General features: G+C 42.1%; 2 protein-coding genes across 2 annotated transcripts in view; both read right to left on the reverse strand.

The window, feature by feature from the left end:
• LOC102778355 (uncharacterized) overlaps positions 1 to 17,949 on the reverse strand; it is a 130,634-nt gene extending 112,685 nt beyond the window's left edge. The window contains exons 1-2 of the mRNA XM_087849225.1: positions 17,339 to 17,949; positions 16,714 to 16,783 (exon numbers count right to left, since the gene is read on the reverse strand). Coding sequence (XP_087705351.1) covers positions 16,714 to 16,783; positions 17,339 to 17,632 — 364 coding nt within the window. The 5' untranslated portion in view covers positions 17,633 to 17,949. The remainder of the gene's footprint in view (positions 1 to 16,713; positions 16,784 to 17,338) is intronic.
• Positions 17,950 to 18,628: 679 nt separating this feature from the next.
• On the reverse strand, positions 18,629 to 27,699 carry clk4a (CDC-like kinase 4a). Its single transcript, XM_006781489.3, has 13 exons — positions 27,562 to 27,699; positions 26,224 to 26,384; positions 22,263 to 22,500; positions 21,500 to 21,596; positions 21,125 to 21,191; positions 20,877 to 20,993; positions 20,612 to 20,778; positions 20,409 to 20,503; positions 20,187 to 20,316; positions 20,018 to 20,100; positions 19,850 to 19,929; positions 19,621 to 19,711; positions 18,629 to 19,401 (listed from the first exon to the last, which is right to left on the reverse strand). The coding sequence occupies exons 1-13, from the start codon at positions 27,697 to 27,699 to the stop codon at positions 19,201 to 19,203; spliced, it is 1,665 nt and encodes a 554-aa protein (XP_006781552.3). The 3' UTR covers positions 18,629 to 19,200.
• Positions 27,700 to 27,972: the final 273 nt, after the last annotated feature.

The following is a 27,972-nucleotide window of genomic DNA, read 5'->3' on the forward strand; positions in this document are numbered from 1 at the left end:
AGGACTGACTCTTAAAGTGGGTTTAGGCTCGAGATCGGTTTAACCCTCGATATAAAAGCATGAAAAAAAGCTGTTAAAAGCATGAGAATGTGGTCAGAGCAGGAAGATTTTTGTAGAGACATGATGTTCAGTTATGTTAATTACAGCAGATACTGAAAACCAAAAGCGATTGGGGTTTTTTTTTTATTAACTATCGAAGATTTTTAAAAAAAAATGGTGGTATACTGCAAAATGAAAACATCAAATCCATAATTTTACATGCTGGGATGTAAACTATGTGAAACAAAGGCCTGAAACACTGAAAAACCAACAGATTTAACACATCAGATTATTTTCGATTTCTCTCATCTCGGAAATACGATAACCTGACAATGACTTCTGGATATCTGACTTCCTGTTGCACATGTAAGCACAGTGAACACAGGGGTCCTTGTGTCACATTTCTTTCCTTATTGATAAATCTTATAGTTAGGGCAGGATCACGTGACCCTGAATCCTCCCTTAGTCACACTGCAATATGCCTAGTTCATGGGGCATTCCCATGACACACGTGTTTCTACAGGACTTTTAATCATTAGTTATTATAAATCTCTGACGCTCATCCACAGCGTATATTTGCCCTGTCTCTCTCCCCTCACCCCCAACTGGTCGTGGCACATGGCTTCCCCTCCCTGAGCCTGGTTCTGCCGCTTTCTTCCTGTTTAAAGGGAGTTTCTCCTTCCTGCTGTCACTAGATGTTTGCTCAAAGGCAGTCATGTGATTGTTGGGGTTTCTCTGTGTTATTGTAGGGTCTTTAGCATACAATACAAAACACCTTGAAGTGATTGTTGTTGTGATTTGGCACTATAAAAATAAAACTGAATTGAACTGTGTTCATGCTGTGTGTATTATTGTTGCCAAACCGCTGTTTGTGTTTGGCAGCTTATGAAGACTTTAGTTCTTCAGCCTGTTATAGTGCATTCCCACAGGAGGCACCTTCTTCAAGCAAAATTTACCCATGAGCTACAAATTGTGTTCGGTCTGTATGTTTACCATTATCACTAACTTAGTTTGGTGTAATAGTGTGCTAACATCTGCAAATTTGCACTACACAGACAAAACAGCTGCACCAAATTTTGTGAAAAGACATCCAATAGTTGTTGAGACATTTTACTCAAAGCCACAAACTTCCCGGTGGCATGAAGAAAACTGGAAGATCACCAAAGTCATTAGGATCCAGCAGGTGATCTGACAGTTACTGAATAATTGTAGTCCGGTCCACACAGCTAAGATAGCACATTACTAACGGCCCCATTATCATTAAGACAACACAATTCATGGGTTTTGGTTGCCTTTGCACTCTTCTGACAGCAATACACCATAATCGACGTCATGTCTTATGTTCCAGACATTTAAAATGATATTCTAGACGTCTCCCATTCTTACTCAATTGAGGAGGCCCTGCTGTTGACAGGGACAGCCAGCTGCAGGTTCTTTTGTTGAGGGTGCGAGTTACTGAAGCTTTCCCTGGAGCTGTCTGCAGTGTGTGAGCATGCCTCCATAGGCAGAGGTAGAGAAATACTATGCACACATGGGCTGCACTTGCAAAAACCCCCCCCCCACCAAAAAAAGCACCTAATTGGAGACAGGAACATCAGCCTACCTTAAGTGTGCACATATGTCCGTTTATGTCAGCGTGTGTAAGAGACGTGAATGAAAAACAATGAAGACTTTTTAAAAATTCACTTTGAAGACGAACCCTGCTCAGCCTGTCTGCCCAATGTCCCTTCGGTGTTACCGCAACACCATACCACAAAGCACAAAAGTGACACCGCAGTACACAAGACTAAAGAGCCCAATACCACACGTAGAATCACAACCAGGAGGAGAGAAGGGCATCGTGTGGGTCTCCAGCATGAAGGATTTTTTTGTGAATTCAAACATATAAAATATCAGAATTAGCTGAAGAGGAGATCGAGGGACAAACGATGGCTGAGATGAGGGGAGAGGGAACAAATGATAGTTTCACTTCATGTCCCTCAAGGGAAAAATAGGAAAACTGGGATTGGGAGAGACGGCGTTCTCCTGCTTCTTTCTATGGCTCCTGCTTGATGGTTAATGCTTCTTTGTTTTGTCACTGCGTTTTTGAGTGTGTCCTGGAGTCGAGTGGAGCTGAAAATCCCTCAAGGGTTTGTTGGATCGTATCCAAAATCTACGTGTGTTTCCATCAAACGCACATATGGCAGCATGGCTCTGCGTGGATGTGTATCTGTTTTTATTGGCACGTAAGCCCTGCCTTTGTGTACATATCCATATACCTGTGCATGTGGGCCCCTGCGTCGAAACATATTTGTTTGCTCTCTGGAACCAGGTTCAATGTTCTCCTCGGGGGCCCTTTTGTTTCATGTCACGAGGATCCAAAAACAGTTTGGCTAACTCAATTCAGCTCCAACTTCAACATCAACCACAGCCGAGTCCAGCAACTGTGCCAGAGGCAGGATACTGGACTGAGGGGGCCAGGTCAGTGTGTGGGAGACTGAGTGAATGATGACTGATGGTTGGCAGACCCACATAACCCAACAGACAGAAAGACTGACAGATAGATGAATGGACAACTTCAGGACCAAATGCCAAGTCATCTGATCTGTTTTGTTAGGAAAGGCTCCCTTGACCCCCCTCAAGCAGCCTGATCAGATCCTTCGTGGAACCCTGACAGCCCTCCAAGTTCTTCCTCTCCTCCTCCTTCACCCCTCCACCCTATAGAGACAAACAACCCTTATCTTCATCCTTCTTCTTGCATGGATGTCTGCACAGTAAAGGTGGTAGATTCAGGCCAAAAGCTGAGAGGTGATTGGCTTCAAGTCTCATTTACATGTCTTTTAGGTGTTTTGAACTGTGAGCTCCACTTCTAACTAAAATCTCAGCACTAAGAAGAACTTATAGGGACCAGCTCCCTCCTGGTAAAACAAAACAAGTAATGTTTAAATTAGACCTGGCTTCCTTTAAACTCTTTACTCCATGAATGTCTGTGGGAGTAACCCTTGAAGCTCTTCTCTGAACTGAGCAGTTTCTGTCACATTTCAGGCCTCCTTATAGAAGAAATTGTCTGGGTGTACATCAGACTTCATTAAGGGTGGTCTCTGTGTAGCTACCTTCGGAAACTATTCTAATGGTTGTCAAACCACAGCTTTGGTGACATAAATGAGTCACTTTGGTACCCTAAGTGACTCATTTATGTCACTTAGGGTACTGGGGAGGTTGTCAGATGTTGTCTTTATGGGGAAAAGAGTTCAGATATAGTTTTCACACACAATTTTGTGATATCTATTATATTTATGCATTTTTCAGACATTCATCTGTCAGAAACTTTAAACATTTACAAACATGTTATGACTGTAGTTTCTTCTCCCCTAATTTAAACACTCCCCCCACCCAGAGCCATGGTGAGAGAGGTTTGCAGAGGTGCTGATGATGGCGTTCAGCTCCCAGAGATAACACCGGGTGTTTTTAGTGGAGGTAGATTAAAAGGTGGAGGAGTGCCCTTGTTTAGGTTTTGAAGCTTACTGAAGGAGAGATTGTGGGGCTCCACTGTTACTAAAAGGTGAAGAGGTTGCAAGGTTAGAGGCTAAGGATTATTACTGGACGCAAGATCCCGGATAAACTAAACCCCTGATGTGTGCCGGGGCCAGCAGCGAATTTCGACTGTGTTCAGTTTAATTTGGGTTATTAGATCCCCAAAGTCTGGCTTCTATTAATATTAAAAGATAAGATCTTGGTGTGGCGTGTGATCTGTGTGAAGAGCCTGTCAGCGGCACAGACTATTTACAGATATGGGCCCAGTTAAAATGACAGGAGGGACGGACGCAGGGCCAAAATAGAAGTGAGCTGGCAACAACAGCTGTCTTTGTGTCTCAATGTGCTAAATATACGTGACAATTATTCCAAGACAGCATACAATGACAGGTTTCACATTTCCCCGTTTTCTAACTTTCCTCCTCCGTTAAGTATAAACTCTTCTTTCTTTTTTTTTTCAAAGAAATTCAACCTCTCTCTCCTGATGAATGGCACAACCCACAATGGCTCCACTCGGTGACACTAAATCAGGTTAAAAAAAAGATAACAAGCACAGATGTTTGTAAGATTTTTTTTCTTTTTGCTCTGTCCTAATCCCGTTAGACACAAATATACATAAATTCAGTGAAAAACCTGACATGTCCCGGTGGAGAGGCCTTATTTTGAAATGTTAGGCCTACTGTCATGTCTAGGCCATGACCCAGGGGAAAACATGAAAGGCAATCGGCCAGTTTGGAGAGGCCAGCATTAATGAAGTAGTCAAAGAGCAGGGGAGAAACAAGAGGAAAGACACAGCATTACATGCTAAAGGCTGACCCCACTTTACTGAGGTCCTGCAGTGAGGAGGGGGAAAGAGGCGAGAGGAGGCAGATGGGGAAGAGGCAGTAAAGTGAAGAACAGGAGGAGAGACACCACAAAGGAAACTCCCAACATGAGGATAATGTTTGAAAAATACAGATAATAGATGGAGTATTATGCTGAAACATTCCTGGGAGCGAAAAAGATGAGGTGAAGTAGGAAAAACAAAGACGTTAGGAGGTGAAATAGTCGGACGTGGAGAAAATGGGGAGAAACGGGGCAGCGGGGAGGCTTGCAACTGTGCCCCATTCAGACTTTATCTGTTTGTATGGAGAGCACACAAACTTTGACACCCTCCTACCCCCAGCGTGTCCTGCAGCCAGTCACCCTCCCTCTGCGTTTTTCTGCACGTGGACTATTCCTCTCTCTCTCACACATACACACAAACAAGCATTCAGAGGTGCACTGAGGAAAAAACCTTGCACAGGAAAGACAAGCATCAGTGCACTTACGCTCCATTTACCACTGTCTGTCTTCTCAATAGAGGAGGACACAGAGACAGACTGAATGAATGTTAATGCAGTTTAAAGGGTCGGGCAAGATGACGGGCTGTCCAGCTGATGTGCCACGTGAGAGACGCTCGTCAGGTCTGTCTGATTTGATCAAACCTGTTGCCCCGAATAAATAAATGAGAGCTCCATGGCGCCAGGAAATCTGTCTCCAAGAAACCAGCTTGTTAAAAAGAGTCAGTCACATTCCTGTTTCCCGAATGAGCCAGGTACACTAGCAAAAGAAAAATAGAATGGCATTGGGGTTTTCTGGAAGTTACAGTAGGTTGGCTCTTCACAGGAGAATGAGAGCACCAAAAATGGTATTGTGTTTTTTTTCTATTCATACAACCTCAGGAGAAAGCAACCAGAAAACGAAAACAGGGTGCTTGGCTGTGAGTGCATCTTAAGGCTTCCACCAGCAAGGTGAAACAGATTTGGATGTGTTAACAGGCAGACAAGGCCTCACTAACAAGCGACAGATCAGAGCTCGCTACGGCAGCCGACTAAACGCGATTTAGAAACTGAAAAATGTGTCAGAGGTGTGACTTTAGAGCACAGCAGCTGTACCTGCAGTCAGCTGGTTTTCACCGGTTAGGCTTGTATTAGCTTTCATCAGAACCATTTTTAAAAATCTAATAAATTCCACTGTTCTTCTGTAAAAACACACACCCAGACAAAAATCCACAAGCTAGAAATCCTACCTCCCATCTCCAGCCTCATACCATAACATCTTAATTTTCCTCGCTCATTTGAACAACCGCAATTTTCTCTCATCTGCGCCAGCTTTTTTTCTTTTTTTCCCCTCCTCCCCCTTCGTAGACAATAACACCGCATGTCAAGCCAATTCTTCCAATTAAAAGTACACTAGAGAATCGCTTTTCGCTGGTGGTTTGGCTCCGACGCTCAGCGCGTTTTATGATGAGCAGCTTGAATTGGGTCAGATCTCCTTACTGGCTCGTTGCGCGTTATAAACACGTTGCCTGTTTAAGATCCAGTTTGAGCGGTTATAGATGTGTATACATTCGTTTTTGGTTTAAAAACAGCCAATCTGTGCTCCGAGTGTAAAAGGAATCATATGGAGCTCCAGGCAGGGCAATGCTGCATGCCAAGAGAGTGTTGCAGTAACACCATATTTGCTAATTGGTAAAGGACAGAGAGCAATTTAAAGTGACAGAAAGACTGGTTTCATTTGTCTACTTCACATCTTAAATCCCATTCATGGGAATCACATTGCACACATTAGTCTCTCTGGCGCTTCCTCGGGCTGCTGTCTTGTTCTCCCCGCTCTCTCCACTCATCCCAGTCTTTGTCCTTGTTCCAGATCACACATCAGAACCACATGAAAGCGAGAAAACACTCAGAGTAAATAAACAGAGCTAAAGTGGAGACTGCTCAGTTCCTAGTGTGAATCCCCGGCTTTAAGGAGTAACAGCAGCAAGCAAAAGAGTGACAGTGGAAAAAAAACAAAAACGTGAGCATGCATCTGTGCTGTTTTGTGGTTCTATGTTTAAATGGGTTGCGAGCCTCTTCCTATTGATGTGCATTGATGCTGCAACCCTAGAAACAATATACTGTGAGACAAAAATTAGCAAACAGGCTGATTGGATCCTTTTTACATACTTCCGATGCTCCGTCTGTGCGTGCTAAATACTGAGAGGGAAAAGTAAGAAAAACAAGTAAGAGAAACAAAATTTGGATGCAGGCAGGGAGAAAATGAGAGGAAAGAGATGGTAGACCTGATAGATTGTCCACATGTTCAAGTCAGATATTCCATGTGTAACCCAAGCTGACTGGACATCTGTGATATACTCTCCTGGCTCCCAAAATGCACTCAGGACTCGTTTATGATTCCTGAGTGGAACAGCAAATATGCAGATAAGAAGTCCCTGCAGAGGCTGGCAATGGAGATGGGCTGTCGGGTGGTATGCAGAAATGTGGGGAACACACACGCAAGGTGAGCCCACACATATAGACACGCACACGCGCACAAAACAAGCATACGCTCGCACACAAGCTTGCTCAGTATGTAAAAAACAGATGGAACGCTGATAAAAAAAGTTTCAACATGTGCAATATATTGTGCTATTCCAAGTTTCTCCATTTCCTCCTTCCTCGCCCCCCTCCCACCCCACCTCCACCTGTGCCTCCATCCAGAACAAGCAGTTAGAGAGTGAGCAGCAGCAGCAGCAGCATTCTTGATACAAATCAAGTGTTTCAATTTAATAGCAGCAAATCAAGTGTGTGTGTGTGTGTGTGTGTGTGTGTGTGTGTGTGTGTGTGTGTGTGTGTGTGTGCGCGTGCACATAAACACATGTTTAGCTCCAATTATCACATTGCTTCACCCTGAGGCCTGCTGGAAAAACATTCACCCAAAATCCCACGTAGAGACATACAGCTTGAACACGTACGGGCTTTTGCCCAAGCTTGGCCGGCAATCAGATCTACGGGGTCATTTTTGGTACGTCGGGTTGGCGTACGACTGCGCGCGAAATCCTCAAATCAGTGAAGAGAAACCTCAGAGAGATAAATGACTCCATCGGCGGGACACGCCATTTCACATAGAGTGATGCTGATCGTTTTACTGCAGCCACTGTGGCTTAGTCTTAAGCCCTGCATGTGTTACATATGGTTGTAAACATGAGAGCAGAATGACTGCGAGTTTTGCTTGGCTAACTTTTGCCATTATTATTTTTTTTCTTCAACCAACCCTAAAAAATAAAACCCCAGCTCGTGTTGTTCATCTTATTAGAAATGCAATCATTCAGTCAGCAGATTATAGCCTTTAACAGCTACTGCTCCTCTTCACCAGTAGCTATAATACAAGACAACCTTGGCCGGTACCTTCAGGGACTCCCCACTTTTCCCGTGAAAGTCCCCCTGCATCTCCTCATCGTCTGTTTACAGCATGTGTGATAACAAGCTCCATTCCCCCGCCTCACTTCTGGCTGAACTCTGGGTTAATGTATACACTGACTGACCCACTGTGGATGTACAGCAGCCTCAGACCAACCAGATCGTGAGCTAAATATAAACTCCTGAAATCATAAATATTGAGCAGAATGATGGGGGAGGGGGCTGCACGTAGGAAACAGAGACATGGGGAGGGATGTGGGGAAATAACAGACAGAAGGACATATTTGGAGAGGTCAAACATAGAGAGAAAGAGCGAGAGCAGACCTGAGACAAGTAAATAAACCGCTGCTCAAAGTGGGGGTGTTAAGTTGTTGAGAACTATACTGCACTCCCTGCTATGACAGAATAACATGCGCCGGTGGTGCCGAGGGCCCGTTCAAAGGTTTCAAGCCCAGTTTTATGAGCTCAGCTCATTAAAGAGGTGCCGGGAGAGTGGCGAGTCCATCCAGGGGCTTTTACACTGAGCAGGAGCACGTTTGCCACAGCGAGACCATCTGGATCACCAGTGCTCTTCTTCACATCTCCAACAGCCGTTCTGTGACTCCCAAAGAGAGATATACCCTGACTGTTATTACCAGTCTGCGTCTGGAAGGATAACCAGTATCCTCTGCACCATCCCTGCATATCTGCTTGTCTGGGTTCATGTCCAGAGATGCTAACTGCCCAATAAATCCAGGTGTGTTTGCACGGGTGTCGTCCCGCAGCTGGGGTCAGCCTTGTTACATTCCTGACAGATTAACTGAGCTGTAAAAATGCAGAAGGGCTGATATGGGATACTCATTTCTGTTGATCTTTATTCTTTAATAGAGGTTAAGAGTGACACTATCATTCCAATGAAAACACACTTCAAAAGACATCACCATGAGGTGTTTCAGATCTTTGTGAATACAGAGAAATAATTAACACAAATCAATTAAATTAATATAAAACAGGTTCATACTGTAGCACAGAAAGGGGCTGTTTTCATCATCACGGTGCGGTCAGCCAGCAGGAGCCCACATGGTGGTGTTAAAGAGCTTTTTTGCTCCCCTATTAAAAGGCTATTCACCTTGTCACCTGCCACTTGTGATAATTAAAGAAAACACGATAATAGTTTCCACATTTGGCACTGCGTGTCTGCTCTGCACCACTCTGCAAGTTCCTGCAGCTGCTAATTGCAAAGCCATACTTGCTTGTCCTGAAAATATGGACTCCCTGAAGAAAAATGTATTTTTTTTCCCATCACTGATTATTATGAAAGAAAATATGAGACAAAAAGCCCCAAACACATCTTAAAAAAACAGAATATCTAATATAGATAAACTAGAAATACTCAATAGCTATAATAAGTGCTGTTTTGCATTTAAAGCAATCTTCTAAAGGCCATCTGCTGAGTTTCCAGCCAAAGAAACACCATGGATACTTCTGTGGTGATGCTCCTAAATCAATCCAGAGCTAAAGAAATGAATTACATCCCTGTGGTTTAACACAACATTTGATGCTTTTGATGCACGCTGGTCTGCTGCAAACAATGGCTGTTTTCAAATCATGCCCATCAGACAAAGCATTACTGTGTGAAAAGCAGCACATCAGATGTTCTTCAAAGTCTAGCTGTACTTTGATGCCATGTGCATTTGAAATGATTGATATTTTACTCTATATTCCCCACGGAATCGCTTGAACTTTTCTTTTATGTAGCACTTGATGTTAAAAGATGTTTAAGTAAAGCAATTTTAAAATAGCTTGTTGATTCAGTTCACAACGTACAATAAACCTCAAAAATGCAGATTTTTATTTTTAATTCAGTGTCCATCTGTGGTAAAAACAAACATCTAATTTATGTTTGTGTTGGGGTTGTGCTCAAAACTTATTCTTTTATTTTACGCCCTCGCACCACTGCTGTGCCGCGCTTGAGAAACCGCTCTCAGCTCTCTTACTTGTCTAGAAAAACACTTATAAATATAAACATAAACATGTCCTTAAATAGCTGTTGCTCATTAGCCGGCTCCAGCTATTTATTGGGCTGACAACATTCAAAACAGGTGATATTCCTCCTACTAGCCAAGAGGTGACGATGCTTAAATATGTACACATGGATGCAAAGTTCTTTAAATAAGCCAGAATCTGTGCTTCCTCCTTTAACTGCTTCACATCATTTCCTGCTTTTAATGGCCTCGGTCAATTCTGACAGATAATATGATAACATGCCAGCAGATAATTGCATCCAGAAACCTTTATTGTGAATCGGGACTACGATCCCAGGGCGGATCGCTGCGTTCAGACGGTTCTTCGTTCTCCTGGGGTCCGCGTGGGCCTTGCCGCCTGGCCGGCCTGTGTCCAGCCAGGAAGAATGTTGGCCCCGCTGTTAAACGTTGTGGTTTCACAAAGCTAACTTTAATAAAAAGAGCTGCTGAGAGACAGAGAGGGGAGACGTGTGGACGTTTTCTCTGTGGTTATGTAGTGCAAGTGTGTGAGTGTGTGTGTGAGCTAATCAATGGTCAGGAGCAGGCACGTGCAGAGGGGGGGGCTAGAGGAGCTTGAGCACCCGCCCCTTTCCTGATGGGTGCCCAAAGTGCCCTTTTGTTGAGGCAACTTTTAAAAAAAAAAAAAAATTTTAATGTGTGTGTGTGTGCGGAGTCCTGTCTGTGCCCCTCAACAATAATATTTAACTATTAATCACAGTTTTGCTAAATAAAAGGATCTGGCTTGCATCTGTCACATGATCACATTTAACCAATGATCGCCCTTGACGGCAGAACGCGCTGGTTACGAGCCGGGAACGAGCTCACAAAGAGCACGCGCATTTTTTGCGGTCCAGAGCTGTAGGAGAAACACAAGTTAACTCAGAGACACAGACTGATGCGACAAAACCAGTAAGTAGGTGTACAGCGTACACTGTAGTGTACAGCACACAGGAGTATTAGCTTATTATGTACACGTTGGTAAGCTGTCTTGTTGCAACTGACGAACTGAAACAAACGAGCGTGCTGTGTGTACAACAGCGCGACAAACATTACCTGTCCTTTTATTAACTGCACAAGTAGTGCTGGTCATAGCTGCTGGCTACCTGTGTAAGGCTGTCATGGGTCTGTAGCTCTGTCATCGTTTTAGGGAACATATTTAGTTTTAAAGTAAGTTTCCGGGCTTTTCCTGCCTTTCTGGAGGGATTATATTTCACTAAAAACGATCTAATATGCATGTCCACATAATTATGCATTATTATAATTATATTAAAAAACACACGCTGTATTTTAAAGAACATACATTAAGAAGCAGATTATATTAGATTTATATTTTAAATAAGACAAAATTTGGATTTTACAGCAGTAAAATTATTGTATCTCTACAGTTTAAAAATGTAATAAGCTTTGCTCCTGCACAGAGTGGATAGTGAAACAAATGGAATCATCATAAATACATTATTTCATATTTATTACTTCCCCCTCCTCATTGCTTTATTATTGTAGCTCTAGTAATAAATAATAATGTAAGGATTCTGGATCAGCACCATGATGCCCACAGTATATACAGTATTCTGAAGAAGGTCTAAAATGTCCCTGTGTGTATGTGCATGTGTTTGTTTTATTTAGATGGATTTTTAAAAAAAATATTACTCATGATATAACATTGTCCAGACATGGCTGGTAAGGACATGAGGAGGAAACAGTAGGAGCTGTGTGAGGCTACTAAAGGCAGTGCTATAACATTTTTCTGTCATCATTTTATTATAGATTAAGTGCAAGAGTTGTTAGGTGTGGATAATTAGATTATAGTTTATTGCAATAGCAAGTTGTGCCTTGTTCTCACATAGACAGCAAGTGGAGAGTGATATATGAAATGATGGGATGGAAGGAAGAAGAGAAGCAAAGAGTGATTCACAGGCAGAGCCGAGTTTATTTCTCACAGTTTTTTGTTGGCTTATGGTTCCAAGCGCTGTCACCAATCTTTGCATTTTGTTATTATCTCATGACACTTGTTTAATCAGCTACCATCTCTCCTATGGACTTTTTAATGTCTACAGTCTCAGATCAACACAGCCCTGCCCTTCCCATATTAGATTCTTGATGAATGTGTGTTGTTGTTATTCAGCCTGGCTCAATGTGCCCCTTTTTAACTTTGAGCACCCGCCCCTTTAAACCTCTCTGCACGGCCCTGGTCAGGAGGGCCGATACATGGATAAAAATGTCCACACCTGGAGTGGATTCCACCAGCTGTGCTTCACTTCATCCTCAGTCTGACTTTAATGCAAATGTTTTGGTGAACATGAACACATGAACATCTCACATAGAGACGAGTTGTCTCTTCACCTCACTGACACCATCCTGGTTTAGCCACATAACAGATGAAGCACTGGCACTCACCCTGGCTTACCAAGATCGCTGTAACAAGATCATACAGACCAAAAGTTATGTAAAGAAGACGTAAACTGAGAGTTCTCAAACTGTACTTTTGTAAAACACACACATTCAACTGTGGCGATAATACATTTACCTCATGACTTCCTTCTTGCATTGCTGATTGGAGTCAGCCACACAGCACCAGACTTCACACAGCTTCCCTTTACAAAAGGTTTTCTACAAGTTTTTCACATGTGCAAAAGTCCTCCCTGTAACCCGTTACAATGAATAAATTCAGCAATTTCCCCTTGTAACTTTTAACGGTGCAGCCTATTTCACTAAATTACTTGTTTGACAGTGGCTACCAGTTAAAGGGCTTTGATCTAGAAACACCTCTTGAACTCAATCGCTGCACTCAGCGCATGACTTCAGCAATGCAGACGTAGCCATCGCCAAAGTAAATATCTCCAGCTATCTAAGAAGCAGCATTCCCCTTTCCTCCTACAAATAAACTGAGAACACTTAAGCCTTCCAAGATCATCTTCCAAATAAGAAAAAATTAAGATACATCACTTATTTTTGTTCCCCCTCTTAACGACACGTCAGCCAAAGCAAAAAAGTAACTTGAGGACAAAATGCTGTTTAGCTGCTGTCCATATGAAAATGATGTCTGTAGTCTTTTGGGATGTAGTCCTAAATGCAAAGCAGCCTGTCGGACACCACAGGAGGGAAGAGGGACACATTCTACTTCCTTTCAAATAAAAGACCACCACACAGTGGTGTCTTACTGAAATATTCTTTTCAAATAATTACATTCAATAAATAGCTTACTGTCAATCTATTTAGCTCGTATGTTCACCTCATGAAGAAGTACAGTGTGTGAAGTAAAACAGGTGCAAAGAGAAAAAAAATAGGTCAGCTGGATGTAGAACATATTTTTATTCTGCACTACAACTTTGCCTGGATCAGAAGAAGATTTATGCTGGAAAAAAGATGCTGCGGTCCAACTGATATCTGCAAGTACGAGTGTGCGTGTACAGACACTTAACTCCGTGTGCCAGCAGGACAGAGATGATTTTGTCCATTTTACCCCTCTCCCCTGTGGCATCAGGTTATTACTTGTTGCCACAGGGGAGATGATATTGATGCCATATGATACCTAAAGCAATATATTCAGTCACCTCGAGACATAATAAACCGTGTACCTGCAGACATCAAAATAAACACAAGTACTAGAAATACACGGGTGCAAGTACAAACATGAAGTCAAAGGACTCACAATCGTGCACAAAGAGCTGGTTATGTGCTCCGGTCCAGCATTTTAATGCTGTCCCAGCCCAAAGCTACAGTGTAACAAATCTAAAACATGGCGTACAAAAACGAAATTTCCTGCTGTTATTGTTTTAAAGTGGTAATAAATTAAACTTATATGTGTTCTTCCTGTGGCAATACATTGCATAGGTAGCAGCAAGCTTCCTGTCTGATTTATTATGGCTTTTAAACAAAATGCAGCCTGAAGGGAGGGGTGATTGCTGGCCCCGCTTTGGGTCTCCATCTCCCAAAAGACTTTTCTCCATCCCCGCCTCCAGGTGGTAGAGCACGATGCTGGGCAATGAGTGCATTCAGCTGCCCTTAAGTGAGAGTGAGAGGCCGATCCCATGCCGGGATGTTTAACGCCAACAGACTGCTGGAGGGTTTCACACAAGAAGTAGTGCATTTCTCAGGCGATTAAACATCACCCTGCTGCAGAAGGCGTCAAGGGTATATATATGTAGGACTTCTGTTGGTATCGGCACATGTTAAATGCATCAACGTGAGAATGCTATGCACAAACACTTGAATATAGGGGGCCCCGTGCTCCCATTTAGTGTGCTAATGACCTGTTCTTATCTCATGGGATCTAATCTGACTGCACAACCAGGGGTTTGATCTCGTGGCATCACATACAAGAACACCACAGACTCTCACAGATGCATTAGGCACACTGAAGGCGCTCAGTCCTCACGTATAGCAGAAAACAAGCATAGCACACATAAAGCAACATATTTTTAACACCCATTCATTCAGCAGAGCCATCGCTGGTTGCTGACTCAGGTTTATTTATAGTCATTTTCAGGCTGGTACTCGCCAAAGTGCTGGCAGACTTTGTGCCCCCTACTAAGTATCAGACCTGTTAAACAGCTTTTAAGCGCAATTTGCTTAGATGACAATACACTCCTTCCTCGCGGGACACATGCTGTCCCCACATGATTCGAATTAGTCGGGGCACCTTAGAGGTGTTGTGCTCATGTGTAAGTAATGAACGCCTGTGTACGCAAATGCTTGTGCACGTCTGTGTGCGTGTGCTGCTTGAGTGTGCGTTGAGGGTGTAGGCGGGTGTTAATTGCAAACACCTGAAGCTCGTAAGCAGAGCTGCATTTAGTGACAGTTTGACTTAACAACGGCTGGCCGTGCTGTATCTGTGAGCACACAGAGGAGGAGCCCAGTGCTGCTGCCTTTAGGAGGACGCTGGAGGTAAATGTCTCTGAAGTGAAAGGCTGAGGGACATTACCATTTACAGTTAGTGGTTCTGCTGGCCTTCACAATACTTTACTACTTTTTTTTTCATTAGAGGAACATCTTTCAACTAAAAAGTGTCAACCAAGAGTTCTGCATCATCCTATCCAACGCTGCTGCAGAGCTGCTGCCCCCTGTTGGGCTCCTGGCCTCATGCTTAGTGAAAGGTGAGCACCCTGATGTGGAGGGCATGGGCACGGACTTAATGGCAGAAATGCCACTCATGCAGTGTGGTAGTTTGTGTCTCACACGCATACAAGCAGAAATACCTTGGCCTGTGATCCTGTTGGTAAGAGAATCAAGTTTCAAGCGGTGAGAGTTGGTACCAAAGGGGAGAAGATGGTCTTATCTTACAGTGTCGCGTTGAGAGAGAGAGGAGCCGCCCCCCGCCCTTCCCGTCGGCCCCTCAAAGGCTCCGAGACAAACTCAGAGTTGCACGACACACGCAGCATAGGACCACGTGTGACCACGACATGAAGCCCAAACCCTCGTCCAAGGACGCAAACAAATGCGCGATACTTTTCATAAAAACGTGCAAAAAGAAGAAGAAAATCAAGCATTTATTTTCTGGAAATCCCTCCTTAGAAATAAACACATTTTTATAGAGAAATGTTAACAAGTCTGTGTTGAGCAATCAAATCGCTGAGACGTGAAAAAAAAAAAGATGTCCACAAGCATTCTATTGCATCAAAGCCCCAATAAACAAAATAGCCTTTTGTTTCGACAAAAACAAACCACCACATCTAGAGAGGACTTTAAATAGACTCCTGAAGAGCTCTTATGGATCGTATCAGTGCCAAAACCACTCGATTATGCAGCAGTTTACGAGATTTATAGGAAAATGAGGGGCAACGTGTGACACAATAATAAGATCTAATGGAGTAAAAACATCTCCTCTGCATTTCTGTGTGTGCTGCATATCTCTTATTTAAAAGTGCTTGGAGTGGAACTGCATTCAATGAATTTATATATAATAAACCTAAAACCTAAATAAGCAGTATCGGTATCTCCTCTAACCCAGCAGACAGCACCAACAAGCTTTTCTCAGCAGAGCACGCTTCTGGATGGAAAGCACAAAGTGTTGAAAGCGGGCCAGAAATTCCCCTTGTGAATGCTTTCACCTGTTCTTATTGTTGCACAGCTATTCACACCCAGAAACACTGAGAAAGAGAAGAACAACAACAACAAAAAGAAGAACCACGCAAGGCAATTTCCCAAATCTGCAATAAGCACCTTGAAAACTCTACTTCTAGCTTTACCTCTTTACACAAAAAAGCAAGAAAAGAAAGTGTGTCCAAGCAGGAACTGTGGCCAGATTCCACTTGAGTTGCAAGTTAAAAAAAAAAAAAAAGAAACACAAAAAAATAAAACTGGAATGTCATGAATGCCAACTTCAACACACTCACACATCCTGTTGCTGCTAGCCAAAAGATTTCTGTCAATAAAGAACAGTTTCCCCTCTAAAAGCTCAGCCCAAATGCTCCGTGTAAACCAGCACTGAGCAGCAGCGTACTCCAGCTGATGTTTATGCATCACTCTTGGCACGCAAGTCACACCAAACTGCAGTGTAATTAGAAATCAAAGAAATACCTTATATCTTTCTTTAATTCAGAGGTATACTGGGGGAGTGTGTGTGTATCATGATGTGGATCACACACTGTTCTCCACACCAGGAACTATCACTGGCCCTGTAATGAACACCACACGCCAAAAGTGGCCAATCTTGGCACAGGACTGCTCAATCTATTAAAGTGGCATGAGGCTGAAAGGCTCAGGGATGGACATCCCAGTCCCACTGATCTGTCCCACTGATCTGCTCAGTGTTGAGCTCTGCGGGCCCTACCCCAGGCTTTAGGGGGCTGTAATCCTCCACATGTACACACACATACACACAGACATAGAGTCCGAGGGGGGCTGCCAAAAGCTTTTGCAAGCTCAGTCGTTAACGTTTACCTGAGAGTGGAGGGTTTTAGTGTTTTGCTTATGTGTTTTGGTAGGTGGTATTTAAGGTACAGACACACAGGTACCTGGAGGACAGGAGCACTCTTGGCCAACATCCCTCGCTGGCCGCACTTTTGGCGTCAGAGCTACCACTTTCTGCAAAGAAAGAGCAAATTCCAGTACATTATAAATATGCATGAATGCACTCAGTTGCAAAATAGTACCGTTTCACTAACTCTAACAGTTCCTTGAGAATGAGATTTCAGTTTAATTTAAATGGGAATAAATTGGGATTAAGAGAACAAAATAATGTTATCAAGATATCTAAGTAACAGTTATGAGATCATGATCTTTCTGCTATTATATGCAGCTCCAAATGAGAAGAGTTTGCTTAATTTCTTTTCCATGTGATAACATTTTAGTTTGGTGTCTATCATCAGCGGTTATGTCACTCCATAAAGCGCCGTAACCGCAAACTAATTGGCCAGCTGCATGTTGCCTTTCAATTCCTAACACTGTGCATTAACTGATTTTGGGGTGGTGGTGGGGAGGCAATTAGGGTACAACTGCCAACGATTGCCAAGTCTGCCTGCGCACACTACACATGTTCTGCGTTATTGCGCAAAGTTTGGGCACGGGGAGCAGACATCCACACGCATAGCACATGTATTTATCAACGACAATCACTGCGTATCCACAACAGACACGTACCTCTTCCACGAGCTTTCCTATTGGGGTGCTCAACTCTGAAAGTAGGGTCCCATCCTCGTTTACGAACGCCCTTTTCGGGTGTTGGAAGATGGACGCCTTGTCCAACTCCATCTGCAGTCGGTTCTCCAGCTGATAGGTCTTCAAGCTCATCAGAAGACACACGGTGATGGAGCTCATCGACATCAGCAAGCACAGAGCGATGGGGAAACCTGGCACCCATCGCTGGCTCCGGGACTTGGGGGTACACTGGCACACCGGCTTACTTTCTCCGATAGAGTCGCCGACCGTATCCATGGTGCGATCCTACTTCTAAGTCCTCTTGCTGAACAGAAATGGCCAAAATACTTTGTGTTTGGCGTTGTTAAAATATAAACCGTATTCAGGCTCCAAGTTCGAACTAAACGCACTCACTTACACTCCGCCACAGCGCAGTGCGCTCGGGGTTCAAAGCGCTGACTGAAATTAGTCCTGGAATAAGAGGCAGCAGCGGCGCGCACCGGGTTTGCACCAGATGGGAGTAATCTGGATGCCACAGAAGACGCGCCTCCAGACTTCCAGGACGTTGTTTTCTGTTGAGTATCCTACATGCACGTGCAAGTGCAACTGCCCACCTAAAAGTTGCACATTCAACTAGTCGAGATGCGCCCGCCCTGAAGACCACGTGGGAGGCTTTAGATTGACAGCTGTAAATTAAACAGATTTGGCCAGAACAATTGAGATCAGTCAGGAAAATCCGGATTGGTTCCTGTGACTTAAATAAAAATGAAGAATATATTATAGTAGTAAACTCTTCCAAGCCAATGCAGTCCATTTTATTTAAAATGAGAGCGGCAGCAGAGGATGTTCAGGAGATATGAGGGCGCTGAAGGCTTGTTTTTGTCCATCTCTAATACAAAACAGGATCATTTACAAAGGAGAAAAAGAATCTGCACAGTCTTTAGTGCTGAACCAGTTACTGTCCTTTAATCTTAGAGGACAAAATCATTGCTTTAAAAGGGCTTTTTAACTAGTTTGAGATGCAAGTTGATCCTGTAAGTCTGACAGTGATCAGGGTTAGGTCACACAGACAGGCTGAAATCCTCGAACAATCTTCACTTAATATCCCCCCTTTTATTAGTAGGACATCGCGCTAAGATGGACACGAGGCTCTGGTTCAGCTCAAGCTGCTACAACGGGCTCTAGTATAATGGCCTCAGACGGTTTAATCTTTTCAGTATTTTAGCTGTTTGGCGCCATCATGAGGACAAATGCAACTACTGCAACCCATGTGCAAAATCGATTCAAACTCAATAGTTTGTGATCTATTTATTGAAAATGTATTTCACAAAAATTTACATAACCATTCAGTGGGAAAAAACGAAACAAAAACTACAAAACAAAAAACAAGCTTAGTACTATGTAAAAGATTTTTCTGCCCCAATAATTTGTGTGTTTTATTTTATTTTTTAAAACAGCAACCCTAAATAAATTACACAAGACACTGAATGATTAAGAGATTCTCAATCTGTTCATTCACCAATGACCTATATCCCATTGCAAAAAGAGAACACTGACCAATCTGGACTTCAAAAAAAAAAAAAAAAAAAAGTTCTTCCAGTACATGTTCAGAAAATACAATTTAAATTACATTAGCAAATAAATAGATATCAATTATGGTGGGTTCATTACATCACAAATGTCATCTATATGAACATAATTGGTTAACAAATGAGAAGAAACAGCTTTCAGGGCAGGACACAGTGTAGCGGGGCAGTGGACTGATACAGTCAGCTTATCTACACCTCTCCCAGAGAGGCAGGAAGTGGAGACTGGCCTGAGACAGCCAGACTCTAACTGAGGTCACGTGTCAGATGTCTACAGGTTCAGGAGCTGTCTTTTTTGCTGCTGTTGCTATTATTACTGCTACTGTGCCTGCTTCTGCCCCTGCTCTTGTGGTAGCATGCGAAGAAGGGGTGTCGGAGGGCTTGCTCAAGACTGAGGCGCTTAGCTGGGTCATACTCCATCATCTTCTCTATCAGGTCAAAAAGCTGCTGGTGGTCTTCGCGCTTTGACATCATGTAATGCTGATGACATAAAAAAAGAAAAACAATGACAACTGTTAATCAGTTTCTATGGGTTTGTTACTAAAGCCATTGCTTATTGCTTTACAACAACCAATATTTTCCAAGTTAAAGAGCACAATCGGGATAATTTGACAGAACTGAGAAAGTTGATTTTAATATTTTTCGATAAAAACACGTCTCCACCTCTGACTTACGGTCTTCTCCATCAGTTATTCTTACCTTGAGGGGTTTGCAGTGTTTCTTGACATATCTCCCAGAAGAGCTATGTACATCCCAATCCAGCTTGTTCCGGTGAACATATCGCCGTTTTCTGCAGAACATTTTTGTTTTTAAAGTCAATTCATTCCACATTGTCAATTCTGTATATAAACATGGATAATCAAAATTTATATAAATTCTAGTTCTAAGTAAATCATTTCAACAAACAGCTTTTTCAATCAACCCTTACTTTGTTTTCTCCAGGAGGTTTGTAGGGATGGGGCCCAGAACTCGCTCCATCATAGCAAGATGCTCTTTGCTGTCATGTGTCTGAATGAGGAAACAATATGACCTGAATTAGTTCAATGGCATGCCAAATGGCAGGAGGATTGTGCATCTGCCATGTACTCTTACCTACCTGGAAAAGAGTATTTCCTAGATAATACTCAATGAGTATGCAGCCTACACTCCAGACATCGCAGGAATGATCCCACCCTAGATCTGAAGGACACCATGTAAAATCGTTTAGTCACCACCCCAGGGGTTGTCTCAAGCTTCAGCACGGTGCTTTAAAAACAGCTACTTACCTAAAATAACTTCAGGAGCACGGTAGTGACGCGTTGACACCACAGAGGTATGATGCTCGTGGTCATATGTGGCATTACCAAAGTCAACAATTTTCACATCTGGATTCCTCAACGTTCGTTCATCTCTTTTCTGAGAACAAAATACAACCGTAAAGCTCCCACAGCTGCTCCCACATACAATATTTCACCTTTTACCAGTACTTGATATCAACAAAACCTTACCATTTCACGATTGTACTCCATATCATATTCTGACTCTATGAAGAGAATATTCTCAGGCTTCAAGTCTGTGTGCGTCAGCTTGTTCTTATGCAGAACTGAAAGACAAGATCACATTTTAAAAAACAAAACAATTTTAACCCTGATCTTTTATGTTAACTTGCTGAGCTTTCTGCACACAAACAGAGCAAGTATTCATTACTTACATTGCACAGCTCGAATAATCTGGTAGGCCATGTGTCTGATGTGGTCAATGGGGAAAGGCTGGAAGTTGTTTTCCTTGAGGAAATCGTATGTGCTGAGCCCAAGCAGCTCAAAAGCAATACAAATGTGACCGTTAAAGTCAAACCAGTCCAGCATATGAACACAAGCGCTTAATGGGAAAGGAAGGAAGAGAAGATGTTAATATACACAGCATGTAGAGCTATATAAATCTTAGTATGTTGTCATCGCTGTGTGATAATAACTTACTATCGCCTATCAGTGTCGAGGGAATTCAGCTGTTTAAGGACCTCTACCTCAGACAGAGCTGCCTCTCGGTAGCGGTCTATATTTTTAATGATCTTCAGAGCCACTCGAGCCCCATCACTGAAACAAAAGGAAATACAAGACTTTATATTTAAACCTAAAAGTATACAGCAGTAAATGAACACATTACATTAACAGGAACATTTTTCCTTTTCTTTCCAAGCTCCTTAGACTTTCCTGATAGTACTTACTTTGAATGATCAATGCACTCAGCGACTCTCCCAAAGGCTCCCTCTCCTAGAGTACACACAATCTCATCTACAGAAAATAAAGAGTAGAAGTTAGACACTTAGCAATGACAGTAGAAAACTGACCTTTTGCTGGTTTACTGCCTGATGTTATATTGCTCTGTTTAGCTACACTACAGTAAAGGTCTTCTTAAGACTGGCAATAAACTCAGCAGTAAATGTAACACTGACAATCAATGTCTAAACCAAAAATGTAAGTCTACTGGACGAAATATTTCAGCCTCTAAATTAATGTTTGGAAATAAAAACCAGACAACAAGAGAGTGAAAGAGACAAAGTGTGAACAACAGTAGAAAGAAAAGGTATATAATTCTATACATCTCGCTCTTAGCATGTCTCCACTGTGATAGATGAGGTGACCCTCGTCATCATCCTCAAAACTCCTGGATCTTTTCCTGCGGTGATGGCTCCTCCTCTGCACCGGAACCGCCGCAATCCGCCATCACACCAATAACCCATCAGCCAGCCAGCACCAGGCCACCACAATGCGACATCGCCATTCATTCAACCGGACCAAGGGGGGGAGTTGTAGGGGTGGATAGATTCAGCCCGTTCAGTAACACCATCAGGCGAATGGACGGAAGGACGGAGCAGCCAAATTCAAATTCAGCCCCGTCAGAGAAATTGGGCGGCAGCCACCACATAGTGTGTGTTACAGAAGAAAAACATGGCAACAAGATTTACAGATGAGAGACTTTCTCAAAGTAGTACAGAAAAAAAACTAAACTTGATTACAGTCTTTCTACATGTAGCTCTTTTTAACTCTTCGGATACAGCTTTACCATTTACCATCACGTCAAATGACTTGCCCACTATGATCACAGCAACAAATAATGAGTCCACTTTTCTCTTGCAAAACTACACTCACAATCCATTACTTCCCGAGCCCCCCCCCCCAAGCCCCATACGTTTCATTACTGGAAATCATGCTTAATAGTAAGGAGTAGGACACACGCACAGATACAGAAAGACAAAGAAATGGGTGTTAAGCATTGGCTAAACACCAATGGTAATGATCCTTTCATCTTGGTGGTATAGATAGGAAGGGGCGGGGGTAGAGGGGAGAAGGAGGTTCCCGTACCGAAGAGGACATGTGGCGAGAGGGGCTCCGCCGGCGCCTTCTATCGCGGTGCCTACGGCTACGGCTGCTTCGCCTGCTGCGATTGCTACGTGCAGAGGACTTGCTGTAGTGGTGCCAATCGCGGTCTCTCTCCTTGCAGATGCTTTCATGGCTGTCCTTGTCACAGGCCATGTCCCAGCTATGGTCCCGTTCTCGAGAGTCCAGCCTCTGGTTCAGATTACGGGTCTCTAGGTAGTGCCTGCAGTCAAACAAACGAGAACACAAACAGATGAAAAGCACGCATAAGGGCTCAGGTAAGAACAGTCCAGTTCCTTGTGATCAAGCTCTAAACTGAAGACTGGATGTGAGAGTGCTAATGATACGCTTATCGCCTGACACTCTATCCAGGAGCCTTTTATGTAACATTTGGAATTAGCAACCTACTGGTTTACAGCCACCAAACACCCCACATCCTGTTCAATATTTATAGATTCATCAGAAATACCCCATTTGCAAGTTGGCAAAGCAACATGTAACACCACACTTCTGGGCAATTTTTTAACATTTATACAGCTTTTCATTGGCAGCCCAAGGCACGTACTCTTAATAAAGCATTCACCTTGACAGAGAGCCACATTGGCAGAGTTCAAGTGCAAAACATTGATAGTTGATGGTGCGAAATATAATCTGCGATTCCACACCTGTGCATCTTGGAAGCTGGTAGTCAACACCTTCATGGTACCATTTGAGCCAATAGAAAATCGAGTGTTAGGAAAATTCCATTTATTCCTTGCATAATTGTTTACTTGCATATACACTACCTTACTCGCCATTTCCTCAATAAGGCTGAAAGTTTCCAGTAACGTGGAGCAAACTCCCACCTAGCATGTGATTTTAGCACCTAAGCATCTAAAAAAGACCAAGAAACCTTTAGAGCCTTAGCACCCCGGTGGTGTCAAGTGTCTTCCAAATGAAGTCTGCCTCTCTACAGAATTAAAATTAGAGTAGATCTGGAAAACATCTAATGTAACCTTATGAATCCTCAAGCATAATCACAAAAAGCTGGGAACGGCAAAACAAGTCTCCAACCCACTTTACTTTAAGTTTTGTGTTATTGAAAGAAAAAAAAAAAAAAGAGAATACTGACAGTTTAACATGCACATTTAGAGTGTCACACACTGTCCATGAAGGTTGAAACGCAGTAAACATGACCTTGGTGGACACAACCTTGGTGAACACATTAAGTAAATGAACATTGAGTTTAAGGTTTACATAAGTGTTCATTATCCATTTGTATTATGGAGCATGCCTGTACAGGACAAAGGACCCAGTGTGTTCCAACAAGCTGAACAAGCAGGGCAAAGTAAATAAACCTGTCTGTAACAAGTCACCTTCAAGTACTCCACCCATAATCAACACCAACTCCCATGCTCATCAAAACAAGAGCTTACAAGGCTTCTAACGCAATATGCCAAACTAGGGCTGCTCGATTTTTGGCGAAGCAGCCATAATGATAATCACGATTATTTTCACTGAAATTGAGATCTCGATTATTTGACGATATTTATTTAACTCTTTAAGACCTACCATAGAACCAAGTCCGCCAGAGCTTTTTTTTTTATTTTTTTTTTACATGCTGTAGTGCCATTTTTGGGAGCATTTCAAGTTCCTATTCATCAATACAACTGTTATAGCTCATATTTTAATAATATGTATGCATTAAGTCCATAGTAACTACATTAATTGCAAAAAAGTGCAATAAACTACAAAAAAATTGAAAATCGTTTTTGTTTTGTTTGTTTTTTTACATATATTTCTACTTGGAGAAATTTAAGAGGCTTATCCCTCAAAACTTTCACGTCACTTCCGGTTTTGGGCAGGAAACGGCGGACATGCGATAGTTCGCGTTGACGTCTTTTTCAATGTGGGAAGTGTTAAGAACAGCTGATCGGATCGGCAAAGCGTGTTTCTGGAATATTATGTTTTTGTTCCTGCAAGCGCTTTTTATGCAATTTTTGCAAAGCTTTATGTGGAAGGAAACCGTGACCTAGGACAAGCTGATGGCATAAGATGTAAGTACAACTCCTCCGGTTTCATATGCAAAAAAAATTTTTGCGCTAGCTTACGCGGTTCCGGTTCTACAGGGATTTAAAAATAGTTACACAAAACGGAGCATGCCCGCTCTGACCGGCTTTAAAGGGTTAACAATAACAATGTATTGAATAATGACTTTAAAAAATAATTTAAAGTAGTGTGCAAATACTGATAACAGTGCAAATTGTTTGCAATATAAGAAATAAATGAAAAATGTAAACATCTATGTTTAGTGAACTTTGCAGTGTTGCTCTGTGCTGCAGCTAAAACACCGTAGCAAAGTTTACACACTATGTCTACTTGATCCACGTCTGACTCCGCGAACCCATAATGTTTCCACACCACTGAAGTTTTGGGTTTTTTTACCTCTCTTTTCAACCAACGGCAGTCACTCTCCTCTCCAAATAACTTCTGCTTAGCTTTCCGAGCTTCCCTCGGGTCCTCTTAATTGTTGTGACGGTGTTCGAAATGCAGAGAGGTGCGCTCGATTTGCTACACGGAGCAGCGCGAGAGTAAAGCACGAGGGAGGTGCTAATAATCGGCTCAGTCATTTTTTAATGATCGTTGAAAGCCCAGATCGTAATCGAGATTAAAATTCGATTAATTGAGCAGCCCTATGCCAAACCATTACTTCCAGCTCTAGATTGAATCAGACACCATTGCAGGCTTTCATTCAAATTGGCTCAAGATTGATTAATGTATGCTGTAAAAAAAAAAAAAAAAAAAAATCCTGTGTACAATACATTCAGTATGCATGCAGCTCAGCACCTAGTCTTCTCTACCAGCAATTACAGAGACAGTGAAGACTTACAGCGTTACAAAAATATATTTGTCCGTTATGAAAAATAAACCAATATAGATTAATACCAATTTATGGGCCTTTAGGGGTTACTACACATAAGCACGATTTGTCCACATACTGCCAAGCAGTCCTGGTATTTACAACCATTTGATAAAAGAGTGAATTTATATATTATACTGGTGGAAGGAGAAAATCTCTGATGGACACCCTTTTATTTGGGAATGCAGGAAATTTATTTGGAAATGGTTTGTAAATATACTGCATCAGCCACATTGAGCAGGCCATTATTGGTTACTTGCCCCATATCGTGTTTTTGTGCTTCTCTAAGCGGCACAAATTGACTCATTAAGTACTGGTTGAAGGTAGATTCATTTTTATTTTATTTTTTTAAAATCACAGTTTATTTGCACAGTTAACAGTTCTTCCCCAGTGTAACACTGTAACAACTAGCATTTTTTGTGCCAAGGTATGTACTGGTATTTTTGGCATTCCTGCTGATCGAGCTTCAAGGTTCAGGAGCTGTATATTTGGTTCTATGTTCAATTTTTTTTTAAAGACCACTGAATGTTTTAAAGATATCAAAAATTTGCTTATCAACTGTTGCAATCATGCAATGCCAGATTATACAAACAGTCTTTCCACAAAACATAACTTCTGCCACTAGAGGTCTCTCAAAACAATAACATCCAGTCTGATGACCTTCTGCAGGGGATCATTTTGTCTTTACAAGTCTTTCCAACATGAACTTTGTTCACAAGTGAAGTAATGTATTACAGGTTTTACTCATGTTGGGTGTCTGACCCAACTAAACCTATCATACCAAACATTAGCTACACCTTTTGTTGCTAATATTTGACACAATTGACAGGTAAACCAATTTAAATGCAGTTATTCAGAATAACAGTATCAGTTTCACTGGGTTTAATGACTGTTTGAAATATGTGGGATACTAGTAAATGAAAAATATAACACTATTGGACCTCCAAGACATGTTATAGTCAAACCGTTCCACATTAAGCTGACATAAACCCTAAACACAAGCTCTGAATTTGAATAGGTATACTATAAATGCTGACAGATATTTACCCCTCGTAGGTCTTGTGGTGTCGGTGAGTTCTTCGAGATTTGTTTTCTCTTTCGCTGCTGTGTGAATCTCGCCTCTTTCGCTTACGACACTCCATCCTCTCTTCCCAGCTGTACTCATCGAGCCAGATGCCAGGGGAGCGCATTAGCTTTGAGTGGCGCATCTGGAAGATATGATGGGTAGATAATTTAAAAAAAACAAACAAACATGTCAACTGGGTAGAACTGAATTCTACTGAAACTTCAGAAAGTGTTAAATCTGATTATTTATCATCTAGTGAACTGCATCCTACTGGACCATGGTCACGTGACCTCAGCTACAGGATAAACAGCTTCCTAGAAAGAGTCCTTATCTTACTGGCAGAGATCCAATATCCTGCATTACACGTGAATGAAGAAATTTAAATTGTAGCTGAAATGCAAGCACTAATGACTAAGCAAATAATGCTGAAGTCATTAACATAGACTTAACACTTTAGAACCTTAACAGGAATTTAATTTATAGAAAATTATGTGAATGTGTTTTGAATTCAGCTTATAGTTATTAAACTTTTTTGTTCTTCTCATGTAACACCCTACCTAAAACAACAGCCACATTAGCAACCTGATCATAGGACCCGAGGCTTTGTGACTATTATAGCCACATTTTACGCAAGCTGTTCGGGGTAAAAGACAAAACAGGTAAATGGACAATAAGAAAACTAAATTTAGCCTAGTTTAAGAGGATTTATCAAAAATTTCATAATATGTTATGTTTGCTGGGTAAAGACGCATTAATACAACTGCAAAGCCCCAACAAACAAGTTATGAGGCCTAACGTGGACGTATGGTCGACGTTTTCACAATGACCCGGTAACCGCAAAGCTCCACGTTGTCCATCTACCACCTGAGTTTCTCCGCTTGTATTTGCACAGACTGTAAGAACTTTCAGTCAAACACAGTGTGAAGCTTTTTCTTTATTGCTTGTGTAAAACTGCTTAGCACTGTAGAGATAAAGCACACGGTAGCTGTTAGCTGCAGTTAGCTTGTTATGCACACGTCGAGTACTTCAACCACTGCGAATGGTACTTTAGCAGGCTAATTTCATTGAAATAAACATTATATTACTATCTGACAGTACTTAAGAATGACAAACATTGTAGAAAGCAGCGCATCATATTCTGTTCAGCCAGTTATAACATTTCCGAGGAGGTGGAAGTTAATAATCAGACACGCAACTACCATGTTAGCAAGGCGTCGACTCTTGAAGCTCATGAGCAAACGCCAGCAGTAAAGATGCCCAATGACTGAAAAAAACCGGACCAAATTATTAATTTTCAGAGACAGTGGAATTCGTCTTACCTTTATTTTACAGTTACGAGTTAGAAAGCCGATACTTTTGCGGCTGTGTGGACATATACGAACAAAGAAAGCGGAAAAACGACTGTGTTCAAAAATGGCGACCTTCCGTAGAATCCGATGGAACTTTCTAAAACACATTCCATGACGCAATGCACAATAACAACGCCTATCGCAATGCCTTCTGGGACTTGTTGTTCTACGCCGAGTCTTTCAGACAGCCCACAACGAATTAGTTTTCCTGAACTAAACAAAACATTTTTTATGATCATAATAATTGTATTACTTAAAGAATCCAATGTTAAATAATAAACAGCTATTTCAGGGTGTTTTTAGTATCTTGCCTTACTTACTAGAAACTAATTTTATTTTGACATTGCAGTAGGAAAAAACACAGCATCTTTCAAATGTTTT

This window comes from Neolamprologus brichardi, chromosome 2, assembly GCF_056152115.1.
Source record: "Neolamprologus brichardi isolate AB-2024 chromosome 2, ASM5615211v1, whole genome shotgun sequence".
Classification (NCBI taxonomy): Eukaryota; Metazoa; Chordata; class Actinopteri; order Cichliformes; family Cichlidae; genus Neolamprologus; species Neolamprologus brichardi.

What these genes read in the sequence shown, in the direction of transcription:
- clk4a (XM_006781489.3), bottom strand. Translation starts at nt 27,699, where the DNA reads ATGTGTTTTAGAAAGTTCCATCGGATTCTACGGAAGGTCGCCATTTTT. An exon ending in CTCGTAACTGTAAAATAAAG is followed by an intron (nt 26,385 to 27,561) that starts GTAAGACGAATT and finishes CATATCTTCCAG; the next exon opens with ATGCGCCACTCAAAGCTAAT. An exon ending in CTCGACACTGATAGGCGATA is followed by an intron (nt 20,779 to 20,876) that starts GTAAGTTATTAT and finishes TTTCCCATTAAG; the next exon opens with CGCTTGTGTTCATATGCTGG.